The 20,662-nt window shown below is 37.5% G+C and overlaps 2 protein-coding genes across 2 annotated transcripts; one reads left to right on the forward strand and one right to left on the reverse strand.

The window, feature by feature from the left end:
• Positions 1–10,024: 10,024 nt before the first annotated feature.
• Positions 10,025–11,948, forward strand: LOC311085862 (NAD(P)(+)--arginine ADP-ribosyltransferase 2-like). Its single transcript, XM_084118479.1, has 3 exons — positions 10,025–10,462; positions 10,659–10,746; positions 10,823–11,948. The coding sequence occupies exons 2-3, from the start codon at positions 10,696–10,698 to the stop codon at positions 11,561–11,563; spliced, it is 792 nt and encodes a 263-aa protein (XP_083974605.1). The 5' UTR covers positions 10,025–10,462; positions 10,659–10,695; the 3' UTR covers positions 11,564–11,948.
• A 141-nt stretch (positions 11,949–12,089) lies between these two features.
• Positions 12,090–18,454, reverse strand: LOC311085851 (uncharacterized protein). Its single transcript, XM_084118468.1, has 3 exons — positions 16,877–18,454; positions 14,253–14,399; positions 12,090–13,979 (listed from the first exon to the last, which is right to left on the reverse strand). The coding sequence occupies exons 1-3, from the start codon at positions 17,456–17,458 to the stop codon at positions 13,086–13,088; spliced, it is 1,623 nt and encodes a 540-aa protein (XP_083974594.1). The 5' UTR covers positions 17,459–18,454; the 3' UTR covers positions 12,090–13,085.
• Between the last annotated feature and the right edge of the window lie 2,208 nt (positions 18,455–20,662).

A 20,662-nucleotide genomic window follows, 5' to 3' on the forward strand; every position in this document is an offset into this window, starting at 1 on the left:
GAATGATGAAATGAAATGTTTCCTTAAAGTTTACATATCCAAGAAAAATATGCTTTTTCCAATCTGCTGTCAACTGCATGATGTTACAATGGATGTTTTTGCTCAGGTGGCTGAAAAGTTCACCCGACAGAGAAAGGTTTTGCTCAGCAAGTAGAAAAATGAGCAGGAACATTGGTGGCAGGCTTGATCAAAAGTCACGTACGGCAACTAAAGACTTAAATTTCAACATTGTTATCTTTGAAAACAGATGAGTGCTGATGACAGGAAAAAAAGAAGTGCATTTTATCATCTGGAAGATTGCAACATATTTGTTACAATGACCTGCACAGTTCAGGTCACTTCTTTCCTACATGAACGCAGTGCCATAGCAGACATTTTTCTGATCTCTTCTTGTTTTAACGACAAGTTTTGGTTTCAAAAAGAGATATGTTACCGAAACAGAATGAAAGCAGGATGAAATCAGCCTAAATGAAGCCCTTTGCTCAGAACCGCTTCGAAACATGCATCCTTTTTGTTAAAAAGAGTTAAATGTACATTGCCAGCAGCCATTTCACCCTGTCGCCTGAGACTGGTTGCCCACTGAAGCTAAGCAGGGTTGAGCCTGGTCAGTATCTGGATGGGAGACCTCCATGGAAAACCAGTTTGCTGCTGGAAGAGGTGTTAGTGAGGCCAGCAGGGGGTGCTCACCCTGTGGTCGGTGTGGGTCCTAACGCCCCAGTAAAGTGACGGGGGACACTATACTGTAACAAGCACCGTCCTTCAGATGAAACGTTAAACCGAGGTCCTGACTCTCCGTGGTCATTAAAAATCCCAGGATGGCCTTCAAAAGAGTAGGGGTGTAACCCCGGCATCCTTCATTCTTCACTCATCTGTGCGTGTCTCATCATAAAGTTGCTCCAGATACTTTGACGCATGTATGGTGTGGGAGTGGCATAGGTTAGTTGTTACAACGAGCGAGAAAGGTTTACATGGAGCAGTTAAATCTTGAACATCTGGGGAATCACCCGTTTAAAAAAAAGATGAACAGAGAAGAGTCTGCTGGCAAAAAGAGAACGCGACAGAGCTCGTAATAAAACAAGAATCAACATCGGCCGGGCTTTTCAAAGATGGCGAGAACTGAGGGAATTGAAACGTTGTAAAAGTGACGCAGAGATGGTGTTTTTATTACTCAACAGGCCAGAAACAGATAAACTGCCATATGTAGCTCTTTAACAGAGTTCATTGTAAAGTATTATCTATTGTGAAGGGTCTATTTATTATGGGTTGTTGTAGTGCTGGGCTGGAATTTATTTTCAAGTACCGTGTCTATTAATGGGTAACGCTACAGTAACGTCTTCAGCTAGTCAGCTTGAGGTCCTCGCCATCACAATGTGTGTTAAAATGTAACTCTGGATAGAATAGCACTGGGTGGAGGAGAGTTTGTGTTTATGAAAAAAATTATAGGTATATTTTATATGGTATCCCATAAAATGCTCTAAAATAAATAAAGCAATACATTCAAATAAATAAATTAAATCTTAATTCATGAAAACTTAAAGATTAATGGGTGTTTTTTTTTCAGCCAATCACACCATGCCTCTTTTTCAATATCTTTTTCAAATGCTGCTTTCACTTGTTATTAATAACCAGATTAACTTTATTTCTGTCAGACTCTACAGAAGCTCTTATTGAGAATTAACAGGTTTTGGTGTTGACGATTCATTGAATGTTTCATTTAAAGTCACCAGAATCGTGATTAATGTCAGCTTTATTTGGGCTCTTGACCCTTGACTCTTTAACGTTAGTTTTCTCTGATTGCAGTAAATGTGTATTTATTTTAATATATTTGAAACAGCAGAAATAATCATGAGAACAATATGCTCAGATGAGAATATTATCATCATGGACATGTAGGATTGTTAAGCTCAGCAAGAGTTTAATATTTGAAAGATGAGTGTAACATATAAAAGATGATTTTTAAAAAGATTAGCATATTATAATTAGCTTCAAATACATTTTTAAATACACAGTTCGTACAGAACCTTACAGCCTATGGTATCAAACAGACATCAAGAGTCAGCACATGAATCTCAACAATGGTGACAAACAAAAAGCTTCATGCTGCAATGCATGCTGGGTGCCACCATAGTACAAATCTCATCCACGACTCCCAGCATGCATTGCGGCATGAAGCTTTTTGTTTGTCACCATTGTTGAGATTCATACGCTGATTCTTGAGGTCTGTGTTTGACTAGTTTCTGCCGCAGATTAAAATTTTCAGAATTATTATTTACCCATATTAGAGAAAGGTTTTGCTCAGCAAGTAGAAAAATGAGCAGGAACATTGGTGGCAGGCTTGATCAAAAGTCACTTACGGCAACTAAAGACTTAAATTTCAACATTGTTATCTTTGAAAACAGATGAGTGCTGATGACAGGAAAAAAAGAAGTGCATTTTATCATCTGGAAGATTGCAACATATTTGTTACAATGACCTGCACAGTTCAGGTCACTTCTTTCCTACATGAACGCAGTGCCATAGCAGACATTTTTCTGATCTCTTCTTGTTTTAACGACAAGTTTTGGTTTCAAAAAGAGATATGTTACCGAAACAGAATGAAAGCAGGATGAAATCAGCCTAAATGAAGCCCTTTGCTCAGAACCGCTTCGAAACGTGCATCCTTTTTGTTAAAAAGAGTTAAATGTACATTGCCAGCAGCCATTTCACCCTGTCGCCTGAGACTGGTTGCCCACTGAAACTAAGCAGGGTTGAGCCTGGTCAGTATCTGGATGGGAGACCTCCATGGAAAACCAGTTTGCTGCTGGAAGAGGTGTTAGTGAGGCCAGCAGGGGGTGCTCACCATGTGGTCTGTGTGCACTGTTAACCCTTGCTGTAAAATTCTGACAATATTATACCATTTTCCATTAAAACAGTAATATACCGTAGAAAATAAAAGTAGCCTACAGGAATATACTGTGAATTAACAGTGCTCAAAGTCGACACTCAGAGGCTGTTTTCCCAATCACACCCTATACCCTCATTCACTATTCTCTACATTAGTTCACTAATATAGTCCACTTGAATGAAAAGAAGAGAGTGAATTGAGACACTGATGAACACCTGATAAGCAGAATCACTGAAGGACAGAGAAACAAGAACAGAAAAAAGAGAAACACAAAAACTACAACTGACTTCCAGCCACACTGAGTGTGAAACCAGTTTACAAACCAGTTTACGATTATTTCTTTCATACATGTACAAAAGTTCTTGTTGAGAATTAACAGAGATTTAGTTATTAATAAAATTTGTTGTCACCATGATGGAGATCAGTATTTGCTTTAGTTGGTCTCTTGTCCCTGGACTTCTTACCACTCATCTCCCTCTGACTGCTGTAACGGTGAGTTTATAAAACACATTTGTTATGGCACGAAAAAGTCAAGAGGAAGATGATCAGGTGTTTTTTTTTTTTTTTTTGTGATGATGTCACAATCATCCTGGACATGCCTGATTTTCAGATTTTCCTGTATATAGTCATTGAAATTATAGTGATCTCATATTTAGCATATATCTGTGAATCTACAAAATGAAATCAATGTTTCTGTAATCAGGTCTTCTGAAGAATATTGTAATCATATAGTGCATTCAATTTTATTTTACTCCTGCTTGGCTCAGACACACACAGATATCAACAATCAGCACATGAATCTCAACAATGGTGAAAAGTTTCATGTCGCAATGCATGCTGGGTTCCAGGATAATATAAAACTCCCAGCATGCACTGCTGCATGAATAATAATAATAATAATAATAAAGAAATATTGCCACCATTGTTGAGATTCATGTGCTAAATTGTGATATCTCGGTGTTTCTGAAACACAGTGTAGCTCTGTTTCTCTGGCTATGCATCATGTGTTAAAAAAAAAAGAGTCATTGTATCTTATTGCTGCGTTTTCACAGTGGTGGTAATGTAACACTTTTGATTGAGGATTAAACTCTGAAAAAGTGAGAATGAATTCCTTAGTGAATGAACAGGCAATATGATGATTTTGTCATCATAATCATTATAACTGCAGTCATTCATAAACTGTGTGTGCACAAGTGTGACTTGCAAAAACACAGCTCAAGCAGCAAAAGAAAAACTAACATTTTAGCATCAGCATCCCAACTAAAGCAAGCACTGATCTCTATAACGGTAACTTCAAACCAAACATTTTCAATTAAACATCTCAATAACAACTTCTGTATGACAGAAATAAAGTCATACTGGTTAATAAAAAGTGTAATAATGTGTAATGGCTGGAAGTCAGTCGTAGTTATTGTGTTCCTCTATTTTCTGTGTTTCTCTTTTCTTCAGTGATTCTGCTTACAATCACTTACATATTCCCTTAATTATCTCACTGCATCGCTACTTTTTACTCGTAGTGTGGATTTCCCTGAGGGGTTGAAAGGGTTAACTGTGTAAGATAAAAAAGACACACCCACAAAATGTATTTTAACAGTAATAAACTGTAAGTTATAAAACAGGTTTATACTGGCAACACTGTTGCCAGTAGTTTACTGTAAAATTATTTTTTTGGGTCACCATTGTGCAGAAGAGTAGAGCCTGTGCTTCAGTCCAGGAGAAGATCTACAAACATTGATGATATGCTGCATGTTGCTTTATTTAACAGACGGTGACTGTGTAGTTGCTGATCCAGTGAAAATCTTATTATGTACAATAGTTTTTTAGTGGTCTCAAATGAAAGAAGTTCACAGTAATACTTTGCTCACATTATTAATGCATTATAAGTTTTAGTTAATACATTTAAATGACAGTTGGTCAATTCTGCAAGTGTAATTAGTTAACTATAATTTAGTGCATTTTTACAGAAACAAACTAGATTACAGTAAAGAACTGTACAATTAACAGTATTTTACTGGCAACAGTGTTGCCAGTATTTTACTGTAAAAAAACCCGGTAAGGTCTAACAGTGTGGGTCCTAACGCCCCAGTAAAGTGACGGGGACACTATACTGTAACAAGCACCGTCCTTCAGATGAAACGTTAAACCGAGGTCCTGACTCTCCGTGGTCATTAAAAATCCCAGGATGGCCTTCAAAAGAGTAGGGGTGTAACCCCGGCATCCTTCATTCTTCACTCATCTGTGCGTGTCTCATCATAAAGTTGCTCCAGATACTTTGACGCATGTATGGTGTGGGAGTGGCATAGGTTAGTTGTTACAACGAGCGAGAAAGGTTTACATGGAGCAGTTAAATCTTGAACATCTGGGGAATCACCCGTTTAAAAAAAAGATGAACAGAGAAGAGTCTGCTGGCAAAAAGAGAACGCGACAGAGCTCGTAATAAAACAAGAATCAACATCGGCCGGGCTTTTCAAAGATGGCGAGAACTGAGGGAATTGAAACGTTGTAAAAGTGACGCAGAGATGGTGTTTTTATTACTCAACAGGCCAGAAACAGATAAACTGCCATATGTAGCTCTTTAACAGAGTTCATTGTAAAGTATTATCTATTGTGAAGGGTCTATTTATTATGGGTTGTTGTAGTGCTGGGCTGGAATTTATTTTCAAGTACCGTGTCTATTAATGGGTAACGCTACAGTAACGTCTTCAGCTAGTCAGCTTGAGGTCCTTGCCATCACAATGTGTGTTAAAATGTAACTCTGGATAGAATAGCACTGGGTGGAGGAGAGTTTGTGTTTATGAAAAAAATTATAGATATATTTTATATGGTATCCCATAAAATGCTCTAAAATAAATAAAGCAATACATTCAAATAAATAAATTAAATCTTAATTCATGAAAACTTAAAGATTAATGGGTGTTTTTTTTCAGCCAATCACACCATGCCTCTTTTTCAATATCTTTTTCAAATGCTGCTTTCACTTGTTATTAATAACCAGATTAACGTTATTTCTGTCAGACTCTACAGAAGCTCTTATTGAGAATTAACAGGTTTTGGTGTTGACGATTCATTGAACGTTTCATTTAAAGTCACCAGAATCGTGATTAATGTCAGCTTTATTTGGGCTCTTGACCCTTGACTCTTTAACGTTAGTTTTCTCTGATTGCAGTAAATGTGTATTTATTTTAATATATTTGAAACAGCAGAAATAATCATGAGAACAATATGCTCAGATGAGAATATTATCATCATGGACATGTAGGATTGTTAAGCTCAGCAAGAGTTTAATATTTGAAAGATGAGTGTAATATATAAAAGATGATTTTTAAAAAGATTAGCATATTACAATTAGCTTCAAATACATTTTTAAATACACAGTTCGTACAGAACCTTACAGCCTATGGTATCAAACAGACATCAAGAATCAGCGTATGAATCTCAACAATGGTGACAAACAAAAAGCTTCATGCTGCAATGCATGCTGGGTGCCACCATAGTACAAATCTCATCCACGACTCCCAGCATGCATTGCGGCATGAAGCTTTTTGTTTGTCACCATTGTTGAGATTCATACGCTGATTCTTGAGGTCTGTGTTTGACTAGTTTCTGCCGCAGATTAAAATTTTCAGAATTTTTTTTTTAATTTTTTTATTCTGCATTGCTGGATAGCATGATGTAGTGTCACAAGATTGTCATAACTAACAGCACATAAATAACATAAATGCACACCATCCATATACTCATAAACTTGATCAGATCAGCACTTGCTGATTATGACATCATCAAGAAACATCTGATCATATTTTCTCTCGTCGTAACAAATGTATTTTATTAAAATACAGTTAAAGCAACAAGAGAAAATCTAAAAGAAGACTAAAGGGTCAAGAGCTCAAATAAAGGAGCCATTAATCACGATTCTGGTGACTTCAAATAAAACATTCAGTGAAACATCAACATCTAAAACTCAGTTAATTCTCAATAAGAGCTTGTATCAATATCAAAATATTGATACAAGTTGCTCTTTGTAAGTTGCTCTTTGTAAGAGCAATATCAATTGATGATATTGCTCCTGTTAAAGTCAGGAAGAAGAGTGGCAGACAAAAAGCACCTTGGAGAAACTCAACAGCAGTGCAAATTATGAAAAGACAATGCAGAAAAGCAGAGCGCATGTGGCGGAAGACAAAACTTGTAGTCCATTATAACATCTACAAAGACAGCCTTCATGCTTTCAATATGGAACTAGGCAAAGCTAGACAGACTTTCTTCTCAAATATTATAAACAGTAATTTAAACAACACACGCACTCTTTTTGCTACTGTAGAGAGACTGACAAACCCCCCAAGCCAGATTCCCAGTGAAATGCTCTCAGAGAACAAGTGCAATGAGTTTGCTTCTTTCTTTTCTGAGAAAATCAATAATATCAGAAAGGTGATCAGCACATCCTTGAGTTGCACTGGGGTCAGACAGATCAAACCACCTGAGAAAGTAGTTACTATGTCTGACTTCAAAGAAATTGATGGCAAAATTTTGGAAGAAACCGTACAGCACCTTAAAACATCAACCTGCGCTCTTGACACACTTCCCACATCATTTTTCAAAAGTGTGTTAAACAGTTTAGAAGCAGATCTTCTAGAAGTGGTAAATGCCTCACTTCTCTCTGGGAGTTTTCCAAACTCCCTGAAAACTGCAGTTGTCAAGCCCCTCCTGAAAAAGAACAATCTGGATAAGACCATATTAAGCAACTATAGACCGATCTCAAATCTTCCTTTCATAGGCAAGATCATTGAAAAAGTTGTCTTCAATCAGCTGAACAAATTCTTATGCTCAAATGGATACTTTGACAATTTTCAATCTGGTTTCCGACCACACCACAGCACAGAGACAGCGCTCATAAAGATAATAAACGATATTCGCTTAAATACTGATTCAGGCAAATTATCGGTGCTGGTACTACTCGACCTCAGTGCTGCATTTGACACTGTCGATCATAACATACTTCTTGACAGGCTGAAAAACTGGGTGGGGCTTTCTGGGATAGTCCTAAAATGGTTCAGGTGATACTTAGATGGGAGAGGTTATTATGTGAGTATAGGAGACCATAAGTCTGAGTGGACATCCATGACATGCGGAGTCCCTCAAGGCTCAATTCTTGCGCCACTCCTGTTCAACCTGTATATGCTCCCAATGAGCCAAATAATGAGAAAGAACCAAATTGCTTACCACAGCTATGCAGACGACACACAGCTCTACTTAGCCCTATCGCCTAACGATTACAGCCCCATTGACTCCCTGTGCCAATGCATTGATGAAGTCAACAGTTGGATGTGTCAAAACTTTCTTCAGTTAAACAAAGACAAAACTGAAGTCATTGCGTTTGGAAACAAAGATGAAGTTCTCAAGGTGAACGCATACCTTCACTCTAGGGGTCAAAGAACTAAAAATCAAGTCAGGAATCTTGGTGTGACACTAGAGTCAGACCTTAGTTTCAGTAGTCATGTCAAAGCAATAAATAAATCAGCATACTATCATCTGAAAAATATTGCAAGAATTAGATGCTTTGTTTCCAGACAAGACTTAGAGAAACTTGTGCATGCTTTCATCACCAGCAGGGTGGATTATTGTAACGGACTCCTCACTGGCCTTCCCAAAAAGACCATAAGACAGTTGCAGCTCATACAGAACGCTGCCGCCAGGATTCTGAGCAGAACCAGAAAATATGAACATATCACACCAGTCCTCAGGTCTTTACACTGGCTCCCAGTTAAATTTAGCATTGATTTTAAAGTATTATTACTGGTATATAAATCATTCAATGGCCTAGGACCTCAATACATTGCAGATATGCTCACTGAATATAAACCCAACAGATCACTCAGATCACTAGGATCATATCAGCTAGAAATACCAAGGGTTCACTCTAAGCATGGCGAGTCCGCTTTTAGCTATTATGCCAGCCGCAGCTGGAACCAGCTTCCAGAGGAGATCAGACGGGCTCCTACTGTAGTCACATTCAAATCCAGACTCAAAACACTTCTGTTTAACTATGCATTTAATGAATGAGCACTGTGCCGCTGTTCGTCCGACTGTTTGTACTGTACTGTATTTTATTTTTTATTTTTCTAAACTGTTTTAATTATTCTTATTTCTTTTTATTATTTTAATTTCTTCTATGTAAAGCACTTTGAATTGCCATTGTGTATGAAATGTGCTATATAAATAAACTTGCCTTGCCTTGCCTTGCCTTGCCTTGTCTATGTAGATTCATGATGTCTAAACCATCCAAATGTTCAAACAAACTCTTTATTAAACGTCACTGGACTCCATAAACACAAGTTAACAATATGTTTCAGTTTTCATCCAAACACTCAGTTGTAAAAACACAGGAAGTAACTCTGGCAAATACACACCTGACTACAGTCACATGTGACACATATCTGACACAAGTTGTGTAACTATAACACATTAGTGTGTAAAAGGTTTCAACACACTTCTGTGTAAGAGGACACATTAGTTGTGTTAAAGGTAATACAAAATGTGTAGTCCTTATAAACACAGAGATGTGTTAAGAATCGACACAGGTTGTGTGTTAAATTTGACACAACATGTGTTGTCCCTGAGCACACACACTACATGTGTTAAAATCTACACATGTGTTGTCCCTGAGCACACACACTACATGTGTTAAAATCTACACAACATGTGTAATTTTTAACATCTCTTTTTACAGGTTGTGTTGTTTTCAACTCATCATTTTGAGTGCCGACACTCACCATCACTGTGAATGGTATGCAGTGTTTGCTATGTTCTCAAACTAACAGGCCAGTGTAAATACAAGTTATTTATATACAATATTTTGTCAGTTGCTACATTTTAATTAAATTCAAAGTGCAAACTCGGTTAACTGTTATCTCTTCTTGAACTTTTGTCAAAAGCAGCATTATCAGTTAGGTGTTGAAGTGTAAATAACTGAATAATGTCCAGTACAGTGAGTCTGTCCAGTCATTGAGCTTGAAACATTGTCTTGTACTTTGTGTGCACATGCATTCTGTACTCGACTATTGATTAAACGGTTAATATTGTTGCATCTGGCCCTTTCGCTTTATTTTTTAAAATGACACAATTTGTGTGTTAAAATGACTTACACATTTATTGTGTTAAATTTGCCACAACATGTGTTAAAACTGACACAACGTTACATTTTTAACACATCTCTTTTTAGAGTGTATATATGTGTATCTAATTGTTATCGTATGCAATATTACGTGTTGATTAATACACATCTTGTTTAGATTTCTAGATTGTAGATCATCAACGATTTCATGTGAATTCACCATTGCGTAAAGTTATCATGAATTCTCAAGAAATCATGTTGAAAAGTTCATCTTAGAAACATTTCTCAAAACACACACACATTATCAGCGATATAAAAAAGGCACCTTCCTCATCAGTTATTCTGAAGAGTCGTTGTCGTCTGTGAGCGAATGACTTTTCTGATCTTCTCTTCTTGTCGTTGCTCCTGAACTCCTGTAAAATAACGAAAAGAAAACACAGAATCTCAAAAGGAGACAACAGTATTTTCAGGTAAGTTTGGGGTTGAAATACAAGGTCAATATATCACAGTTTTATGTGATTTCAAACAGTTAAAACTGCTAATCAGCAAAAATGCAGTTGTACAGATTTAAAATGTGTTTTGTAAAGTTTTGTTGTGCACATATTGCCATTGGAGTGATATATTAAGTATTTGTGAGACGCTGTTGTGTTTCTGGATCTTCACTAGATCTACTAGATCATCAGAGGGATTTGACTGAATCAAGATGCTGCTGATCACTGAAGCTCTTCTTCTCATTTTAGCTGCTCTAGGACAGGTAAGCTTGTGTTCTAGTATGAATATTACAGACATGAATACTGATGATGTGATCATTATGATTTCTGTTGCTGCAGGACCACAGCGCTGCTGCAGGACAGATATATCCATTGGATATGGCACTGGATTCTGTCGATGACTATTATTCCGGCTGTAGACAGAAAATGGCACATCTGGTGAAGACAAAATATCTGACGAAGGAAATCAACAACTCACCTAAATATAAAATTAGTTGGAAATTAGGTGAAAAGTTTGTCAAGTTCCCAAAAGATTACCTGACAAGGAATCAGTTAATTGCCATTCACGTGTACACTGGTAACTACATATATAAGCAATTTAAAGAAGAATCTCGTTATGGTAAAAACTATTACAAACAGAATACATATAAATGGTATTCATTTTACTTTCTGTTAACAGAAGCAATACAGATTCTGAAGAAAACACACAATACATGTTATTACACTTATCGTGGTACAAATTCTGAATTTAATAAGTATGTTCTGAACAAAGACGTTCGATTCGGCTCATTTTCATCCTCTTCTCTTGATCCTAATGTAGCACAAGGTTTTGGAACTAAATCTTGTTTTGAAATCTTCACTTGTGAAGGTGCTGATGTGACTAAATATTCTCAGTATCCTCATGAGAAAGAGGTGCTGATTCCTCCATATGAGAAGTTTAGAGTCACTGCTGTCAGAACAAGAACATATCAGCCAAATCTCTGGTGTGAGACTGTGTACACTTTGAAAAGCACTGGAAAAGTAAGTTACCTGAACTGTGCAGTGGCTTTCAAGAAATCAAATTACTATGATATTCACTGAAGAAAAAAAGTGCTATAATATATAAACTGCTATAAGTAAATATAAAAGAAGACTTCCTCTCAAATTAGTCGAATAATTCTTTGTCAGCACAATTTTTTGTTTATGTATTATTGTTTTGAAATAAACATTCTGAAATAAAATAAAACTCAATTTTTGGCCTTAAAGTGATTTGATAATAATTAATGTATTTATCCATTTACACTTACATGTGTTACACGTAAACAATTTTAGTGCTTGCCATCTAGTTAACTGCCAGCAATAGAATTGTAACTGCTAAATGACTTTCTGAGCGCAGTGCAGAATGAAAATACTGGTTTAGTGGCAGAATAAAACGAACCAAAAAAAATTGCAGAATGCAGACTGCTTAAAATAAGTTGTGCAAGGTACACCCTCAGTTACATCTGAACCATGATCATTTTAAGAAACTTGTTTTTTTAAAAGTTGAAAAAGGGTAACTTTTCTTAAATTGATGTTGTTGTTGTTTCTAGAATGATGTATGTGTAATAGATGTGCACAGTCATTCCACTAGGGGGAGTAGGACTGATATTTATCGTTGTAGATTGAAAGAGTTTAATGGGGATTTTTTTTTTTTTTTTTTGTATTTTTATATATACTAGTTCTATAGCCTGGAATGATTTACTTTGTTGTATAAAGCAGATAAAAGTTGAAAGTGTTTATTTATTTTAATTTTTTAATGGGCCAATTAATAATTAATTTACAGGCGATGTATTGTGAGATGTGTGACTTGATGATGATTTCTCTCCATATCTGTATTTCCATGTTTAGACATAGAGGACCACAATGGAAATAAACCTTTGGCTTTTTGTGTATATTAATAATAAATAATAAAGCAAGCAATATACAGTATATTCCCAATACAAAAAATATTTTTTTTTTTGCTGAGTGTTCAATTTAACTGAATTAAATAAAGGTTTTTACATAATATTTTTTATCTTGCTGAGGAGCTTCTGTGATGTTCGAATTGTTGTGGTTTTCAATGTGCAGAAGAGTGACGCTTGTGGATTTTGATATTGTACAATTTAACCATACCCAAATTAAAGACTAAAATTACAATACTAAACAGCATCAACCAACACCATCAGATCACCTTTTCTTTTTGTTCATCTGGCTGTTATAACTCATGTACAGCAGCCAAACAAAACTTAAAGTTAATAATTTAAGGGTCAAGAGCCCAACTAAAACACACACTGATCTCCACAATGGTGACTTTAATTATGGTTTTCTCCTTCAGTGATTCTGCTTGTTAACACCAGGTGTCTTCAATGTTGGCAATAAAAGATATTTAGTAAATTTTACTCATTTTAAATGGTTAACTTTTAAGGAATTAATTTGAATAATTATTACTCAATTATAATTTGTTCAATTTAATTACTTTTACAATTAATTACTAATTGAAATAGCCCGAGTAAAGATTACAAGCACTTTCTGTGTGGAAAAAGTTGCCTAGCTTTTTTTAAGTAAATGTCACTCCACATTTTTTTCAGTGTATTTCAGCCATTTCTCAGACGTTCTCCACCTTGATAATGTTCAGCTCGGGCTCGTGTGGTGAAACCGGAAGACTAGAGGACTGGTTAGGAGGGCTGCACGCCTGGAATGATCCCTCTGCACTGGTGGAGGGCATGTCTCCTGATTTACTATCCATCCCTGTAAAGGAGTCTGTGTGTGGCTGTGAATACGTGAGTGTGCTGGGCGAGTATGTTTGCGTGTGGGACTGAGTGAACGTCGACGTGCGTGTTTGAGCGTGGGTGAACGGGGGCCCGCTGGAGGTCGGGCACTGCTGAAACCCGTTCATGGTGGGTGGGCTGAGCTGGTCCAGAGAGAACACCTCGATGCTCTCGAGACCAGAATCGTGGATCTCGTTGTATCGCGTCTGGGCTTGGCTGCACTGTGCGTAGGCGCCCTGGCTGGTCGCGCTCAGGCTGAACGGTGCCGAAGAGGCCAGCGAACAAGACACTGGAGCGCATGAGGACTGCAGAGGGTCGAATTTGGATGCGAAATCCTGCAGGGTGCTGAGGATCTGCTTCTGGACTTGAGTCTGCTGGGCTTGTTCTCTCTCCAGTCGGCCTTGTTGATCCACCATCATCCTCAACGCCAGGCCCAAACTCCTCAGCTCTGAGCCCAACGACTGGATCTGCTCCTGCAGGGTGCTCACGGCGGCAGGGTCCAGGACGCTCCGCTGGGGAGGAGGAGGAGGAGGAGGAGGAGGAGGGGAAGGCTGGTTGGGCACGTGTTGGACCCGTGCAGAGGGGGATGCATTTTGGGATGTAGTCCCAGAGGTGGCCGGGTCGGGGAGGCGGATGTCGACACGTGGAGGGTGTTGAGGAGCGCGAACAGGAACACCCACACGCTGGTTCATCCATCTCCTGTGAGGACTGGCTCCTTGGTGCAATAATCTCTGAGAAATAAAGATTTCATTAAGCCATCCATCACACATATGGGTAAGAAATAGTGATCAGCCAGACCCAAGGCTCAGTTTTAATAATAATGATTAGTAGTACATACAATTTTTAAATGTATACTTTTAATAAATTATGTAAAAATGGTTTTGCATATTGGTTATGGGACACTTAACCAAAACATAATTATTATTTGTTGTACAAAATGTTCAGTTTTTTTTCTATCTCTAATCATAATAGTACTGGATTTATGATGATGCTTCATAACTCACCATGTTTGGAGGTCTGGCTGTAGTGAGGTCATAAGAAGCTGCCTGTGGTAAAACAAGCTTTCTCCCATCAGGACCAGAGAAGCAGGACAGATCTCGTCTCACTGACAGCGACACCTGCTGGCCGGTCTGAGGACCGCTGTGTCTTACCTTCACAAAACACGTGGATTAGTTAAGGCAAAAAATATAAATCACACACATATATATATATATATATATATATATATATATATATATATATATATATATATGCCATTTTATAAGTTATATATATATATTTGGTATTGTGTTTTTATGAAAAATAAGCACATGCCCCCTTTAATGTGCACATTTTACATTTGTGTTGACTGTAATATTTACTGTAAAGAAACATAAATTACAACGCTTTTAAATAATTTAAAACAATAACATTTAAAGGCAACAAATAAACCATGGTGCATAAATACATTACAATTTAAAAAAAAAATAAAAAAAAATTTTTTAATAATGAAAATGTTTTTTTTTTTGCTTTAAAGTCATGCGGATTAGAGAAGAAATGTGCTTAATTTTCATGAAAATAAAGTCACAATGCACATATATATAAGGCACCTAACCCCTAATCGCTCCCCGGGCGCCACACAAAGGCTGCCCGCTGCTCTGGGTGTGTGTATCCATGTTTGCAGTGTGTGTGTTACTCACTACTCTGCTCCTAATGTGTGTGCATTAACTTGGATGGGTTAAATGCAGAGGTCAAATTCCAAGTATGGGTTACCATACTTGGCCGTCACATGTCACTTTCACTTTCACTTTCATATATTAGTTCAAAGGGTTTTTTTTACTGTTTTTGAAAGGTATCTTATGCTCACCAAGAGACTAATATATATGACCAAAAAAAACCCCCAGAAAATTGTATATTGTGAAATATTATTACAATTTAAAATAAACGTTTTTCATTTTAATGTTTTAAAATGTAATTATTCCTGTGATCAAAGCTGAATTTTCAGCATCATTACTCCAGTCTTCAGTGTCACATGATCCTTCAGAAATCAATTATAAAATGCTGATTTGATGCTCAAGAAACATTTCTGATTATTATCAGTGTTGAAAACAGAATATTTTGGTGGAAACTCTGATACAGTTTATTTTTCAGGATACTATGATGAATAGAAAGTTCAAAATAACAACTTTTGCAACATTATAATGTCTTAAAGGTGCCTTATGTAAAAATTGAGGTAAAAATATCCAAAAAATGAGCTACATGCATCAAAAGAATGAGAAGAAATAAGGGCGATGATGTCATTAAAAAAATGTCAAGTTATAGTGCTGCAGAGATATCAACCTGAATTAGCATTAGCATTAATAGCCACGGCCCGACAGGTGTCGTAATACCAGTTTCGGCCATGGGAGGCGGTATGCCGGCAACATAACCACCAGCCAAACATGCAATACACGAAAAACTCGCACGGCTTGTGGGCGTACTTGAACCTGATGTCAATCGTGTGGAAAGTAGCCTACAGCCCACTACTACATTCAAATAAAATATGATAAAAAAGGAACAGAACCAGAGTAAACATTGGCACTGCTTTCCATCGCTGGAGACAACTAATGGACATGAAAAAAATGAGGTTTGACTTCGAACTTGCAACATTTCTTTTGGATTGGTAAGTAAGATGCTGTTAGTATTTCGTTAGAAGTTTGTTTTATATGTTTGTGTAGATTTTCGGGAAGTTATAACATAGAAATGTATCGAAGGCTGTTCGATAAATGTATATAACGTTCATAAATACAGTATTGTAATATAGTACACATAGCACAATCTCTATTGCTCTTTTTTTCTTGCCAACTACGTGACCTATATTATGTATATTAAATGGCTTTCCTGAGGTAAATCTGACATAATTGTTCTCCAGCTGTGTTATTGACCTCTTCACGATGATAAAAAACACTGATTGGTCGATATTATGTATGAGGAATACATTTTGGTAAGTTGTAGCCTAACGTTACTGTATCTTTCAGTGTTCGTGATTTTTTTACTATTAAGTTAGCTAGTAGAGATGATCGGTTCACATGCGCTAGGGATCTGTCGTGTAACATTTACAAGCGCCAAAACGGTATTTAATTGACAGAATCTGAGAGCTGAGATTTTTTTATATCATAACTAACCTGCTCTGTCTAGTCTGTCGGTCTCCGTGTCCTCTTTGCTTCGCGATTTTTCTGTGCGTGAGAAAATTGATGTGTGGGGTGAGAGCGTGTGAAAAGTGTTTGCGTGTGTCTCACGGTTAATGCGTGAGAGTTGGAAGCTCTGGTTACGTTGGCGCTAGCTTGGTCAACATCAGCGAATGCTGTCTGTCAAATTAATGTAATTCAAACTAACAATAAAAATGTAATATGAACAAAACGAATATGAACATATTCACTGGTAAAGGTGAAGGGGAGTAGCTTGAAGATATTCATACTCTAGAGTAGACCAACTCACTTTCTGGAGGTATACTGCCCCCATCTGGTATGGAATGTGGAGTATGAATTTATTTATTTTTACACAAGGCACCTTTAACTGTCACTTTTGATCAATTTAATGCATCCTTGCTGAATAAAAGTATTAAATTCTTTTTAAAAATATATATATTTTGTTAGTACAATCCACCCACCCGCGCTCTGTGGAGCAAAGCCTTATCCAGGAGTCGTTTGCGAGCCACTAGCACAGGATTGGCAGGTGAGGGTGTGTGTCGTCGTCTAACATAAGAAGCGCCACTCATCGCTCCCGTCCCGACTCCCGAGCGCGGCCCTTGGATCCCAGCATTCTGCGATCCCTGTGCCAACGAGGTCACGCTGACAATCCGGATGTCCTCGTCTTTCTCCCCACCCTGAGCCTCCCTCCTTCCCGCCGGACCCGTACCGGAAGACTGTCCTCCTCTGGCATCCGAGGAGGACCCGGCCTGCTGGGAAGCAGCGACTCTGGAAGCTTCTCTGAGGAGGTTCCTCAGCTGCTGATCGCTCCAGCCGACCCGCCGCGTCTCAGAGCCGGCCGTCGGCCCCGTGTGGCCGCTGTTCCTAGTGGCTCCGTCCTCCTTCCGAGCTCGCCCTTGAAACTCCTTCAGGAAAAGGTAGATGGCCTGCGCGGACACCTTGATGTTCTCCAGCTCCAGCATGGCTTTGATCTTCCGGAAGCTCAAACCCGCCTCCCGCAGCTCCACCACCTTGCGCTTGGCAGCGTCGTCCAGTCGGCCCATGCTGGACAACACAGTAACGACACACTAAAAAGTGGGTCGGCTTAAGCAGATCCTGAAATTAATGCAAAAACATGGTTATGTTCGGAATGAAATATTATATGTTTTAAGTCTTTAAAAATTGCTTGGTACAATAATAACAAATAAGCCCTGTCAAAAATTAATATGTTAACTGTCACCTCCCTTTTTACCATACATCCTAGATGGTTGTGATTAAAGGCCCACTGAAGTGCCTCGGAATGCGTGGCTGATGCTTTGACGTAATTTCCACTGAAACATGAAGCTAAGGCGGGACATATTGAATGGCCCCTCCCCCTTTTCAAATAGCCAATAGCGTTTAGTTTACCTCACAGACTGCAAGTCGTACTTGACAGCACCATGGAAGCGAATCCGAGAGCTGATGATACGTTGGATTCAATAGTAGAGGTGTGAATAAATTCTAGACATTTCATTCTTAACCAACATGCAGTTGGAAAACAGAATAAAACTCGAGCGTTTTTATATCCGAACACAAATCTCCGACTCATATTCTGCCCTACAAAGCAAAAAGGCAGTAACTACGCAGAGTGCAGAACTGAGAAAAATGACTTTAAAGTTATCCTGTCATCCAGCCTAAGTAGTTGTAGGTAGATTATTGGACATGTGGCTGTTTTGTTACTTTATATTAGCTTATTCTTTGTACATATTCAATCCTCATATTTAATTTGATATTTTACCCTTATTTTGCAGTTACTGTATTCTTGCTTTGTAAACTTGCTTTGTATTACTTACAAATTAATATTAAACTTATAAATAATATTATTGTTATAATATTGCTGGACCTCACGCTGCAGTAACACTTTTTGTGATGAGAATATATTAATGGAACAACACAGTTGTTAGATTCAAATTACCTCAGTGAAACAGTCTATTTCATGATGATTATAAAACCATCAACAGGAAACCATCATCACCTGATCTCATTTCAATTTAGCTTTCTTTGCTGCTGCAAATGTGTTTGGCAAACACGCAGTCACAGCGGCCAAAAAAGACAAAAGATATAATAAGAGTTAAGAGCCCAACTAATGGAAACACTATTCACTATTATGGTGACTTCAAATGAACCAGAGTTAAACCTCTGTTAATTCTCAATAAAAACTTTTGTAGACGTCTGCCAGAAATAAAGTCAGTCTGGTTAGTAATAAGTGAAGCTGGTAATACTGTTTGTGGAGTTGTTTAATCCTCCTCTGCTGAGATCTTCACAGATTTAATGTTTTTTTTATCTTCAGTTGATTTCATCTAAGGCTGTGGCTGAAGTCAGTTGTAGTTCTTGTGTTTCTGCTCGTCTCTTTTTTCTGTTCTCTTCTTTCTTTCAGTGATTCTTTTTGTTAACAGGCTGAGATGACTTCATATTTAATATACACAGGTTTTGTGGCTCAGATAAGGTCCAGTTCTAGTTTATTTCTTTGCTCTTGGCTGACATGTGGCATTGCTATGGCCTGCTTGTGGCCCAGATCTGGCAAACAGGAGTGGCCCACCCAAGTGCCGTAATTCCACGCTGCATGTGGGCCAGATCATCTTTCCACGTGTGCCAGATGTGGGCCGGATCTGGGCCGACACAATGTTGCTATGTGGGTATCATTGGATATGACACCGAATTCTGTTGATGATCAATATAAGGGCTGTAGAGATAAAATGGCAGAACGGGTGGAGACAAAACTTCTAAAAAATGACCTCAACCCAGCTAACAGACTTTTGTTATAAGAACGTTCTCCAAATATTGAGTGTTGATTCTGGGAACGTGAAAAATGTCCTGTTTTCTTGACGTTAGAGGAACGTGTTTTAAGAGGTATAATGTTTCCTTAATGTTACTATGTTATTTAAAGGTTAGTGTGATTTTCCTGAAACATTCTTTCAATCATCTTTCGAAAGAGTAATAAGAACACAAACTACAACTTTATTCAGACACAGCCTTAGATAAACTGAAGATAAAATACATTAACTCTCTCAAGATCTGATTGGACAACTCCACAAACAGCATTACCAGCTTCACTTATTACTAACCAGACTGACTTTATTTCTGTCACACGTCTACAGAAGTTCTTATTGAGAGTTAACAGATGTTTACACTGTCAGAAATAGGAGTACAGCAGGAGTCCATTTCTGTCCCCCAAGGTACATATATGAGGGTCAAAAAGGTACATATATGTCCCCAAGCATTAAACGGTACAAATATATACCGTTTCTTTTAAAGGTTAAGGTACAATATCAAAAGCCTCTTGAAGTTTTTTTTTTTTTTTTTTTTGTAAAAAAAAGAAGTTTTTTTTTTAAAGGTTTTAATGATACCTTAATCATTTAAGGTAGATGTTAACTTATCACCATATTTGAGTAGCCTTGAAATAAAGGAAATAAAAGTTTTGTAAGTCAATTGACTGATATTAAATCATTATAACACAGCAAAAACTCCAGTGTTAAATGAACTCTCCTGGGAGTTTATTTGGCTCCAGACTCAAGAGTGTTAAAGTGTTAAAATATGAATGTTAAATTAACAATCAAAATTGTTAAAGTTAATGAGCTAATTAAGTGATTCATTGAGTGATGATTGAGCATTATTGAAGACACCTGATGTTAACAAGCAGAATCACTGAAGGAGAAAATATAATTTTTTAAGACACCGTTGTGGTGATCAGTGTTTGCTTTAGTTGGGCTCTTGACCCTTAAACTGTTAACATTAGAGTTTGTTTGGCTGTTGTATCTGAGTTATAACTCTCAGGTGAACAAAGAGAAAAGTTGATCAGGTGGTGTTGGTTATGTTTAGACATAATCATAAGTTGACCTGAATCACTGAACTCTTTAAAGTCTATTCTCTGACTTAAAATAATTTTGTTGATAACAGCATCACTGTAATTCTACAGCATAAAATCCAGAATTTTTGAAATAATCTAAAGGATTTCTTAAAAGTTGTTCTGATAAAACAAATCTTTCTTTTAGGCACACACAGACATCAAGAATCAGTCTATGCATCTCAACAATGGTGACAAACAGAATATTCAATTAGGGAAAGGAAATTAGTAAGACAATCCAGATCATAATTTATTCATACCACAATGCATGATGGGAACCACGAATGAGTTTTGATTGGTGGCACCCAGAATGCACTGCAACATGCTTTATTATTGTCACCATTGTTGAGATTCACAGGCTGATTATTGATGTCAGTGTTTCTTC

Source organism: Abramis brama, assembly GCF_963993115.1.
Source record: "Abramis brama genome assembly, chromosome: 1".
In the NCBI taxonomy this organism is placed as follows: domain Eukaryota; kingdom Metazoa; phylum Chordata; class Actinopteri; order Cypriniformes; family Leuciscidae; genus Abramis; species Abramis brama.

What these genes read in the sequence shown, in the direction of transcription:
- LOC311085862 (XM_084118479.1), top strand. Translation starts at nt 10,696, where the DNA reads ATGCTGCTGATCACTGAAGCTCTTCTTCTCATTTTAGCTGCTCTAGGA. An exon ending in TTTTAGCTGCTCTAGGACAG is followed by an intron (nt 10,747 to 10,822) that starts GTAAGCTTGTGT and finishes CTGTTGCTGCAG; the next exon opens with GACCACAGCGCTGCTGCAGG.
- LOC311085851 (XM_084118468.1), bottom strand. Translation starts at nt 17,458, where the DNA reads ATGGGCCGACTGGACGACGCTGCCAAGCGCAAGGTGGTGGAGCTGCGG. An exon ending in CTTTGCTCCACAGAGCGCGG is followed by an intron (nt 14,400 to 16,876) that starts GTGGGTGGATTG and finishes TGTTTTGTGAAG; the next exon opens with GTAAGACACAGCGGTCCTCA. An exon ending in CAGCCAGACCTCCAAACATG is followed by an intron (nt 13,980 to 14,252) that starts GTGAGTTATGAA and finishes TTTATTTCTCAG; the next exon opens with AGATTATTGCACCAAGGAGC.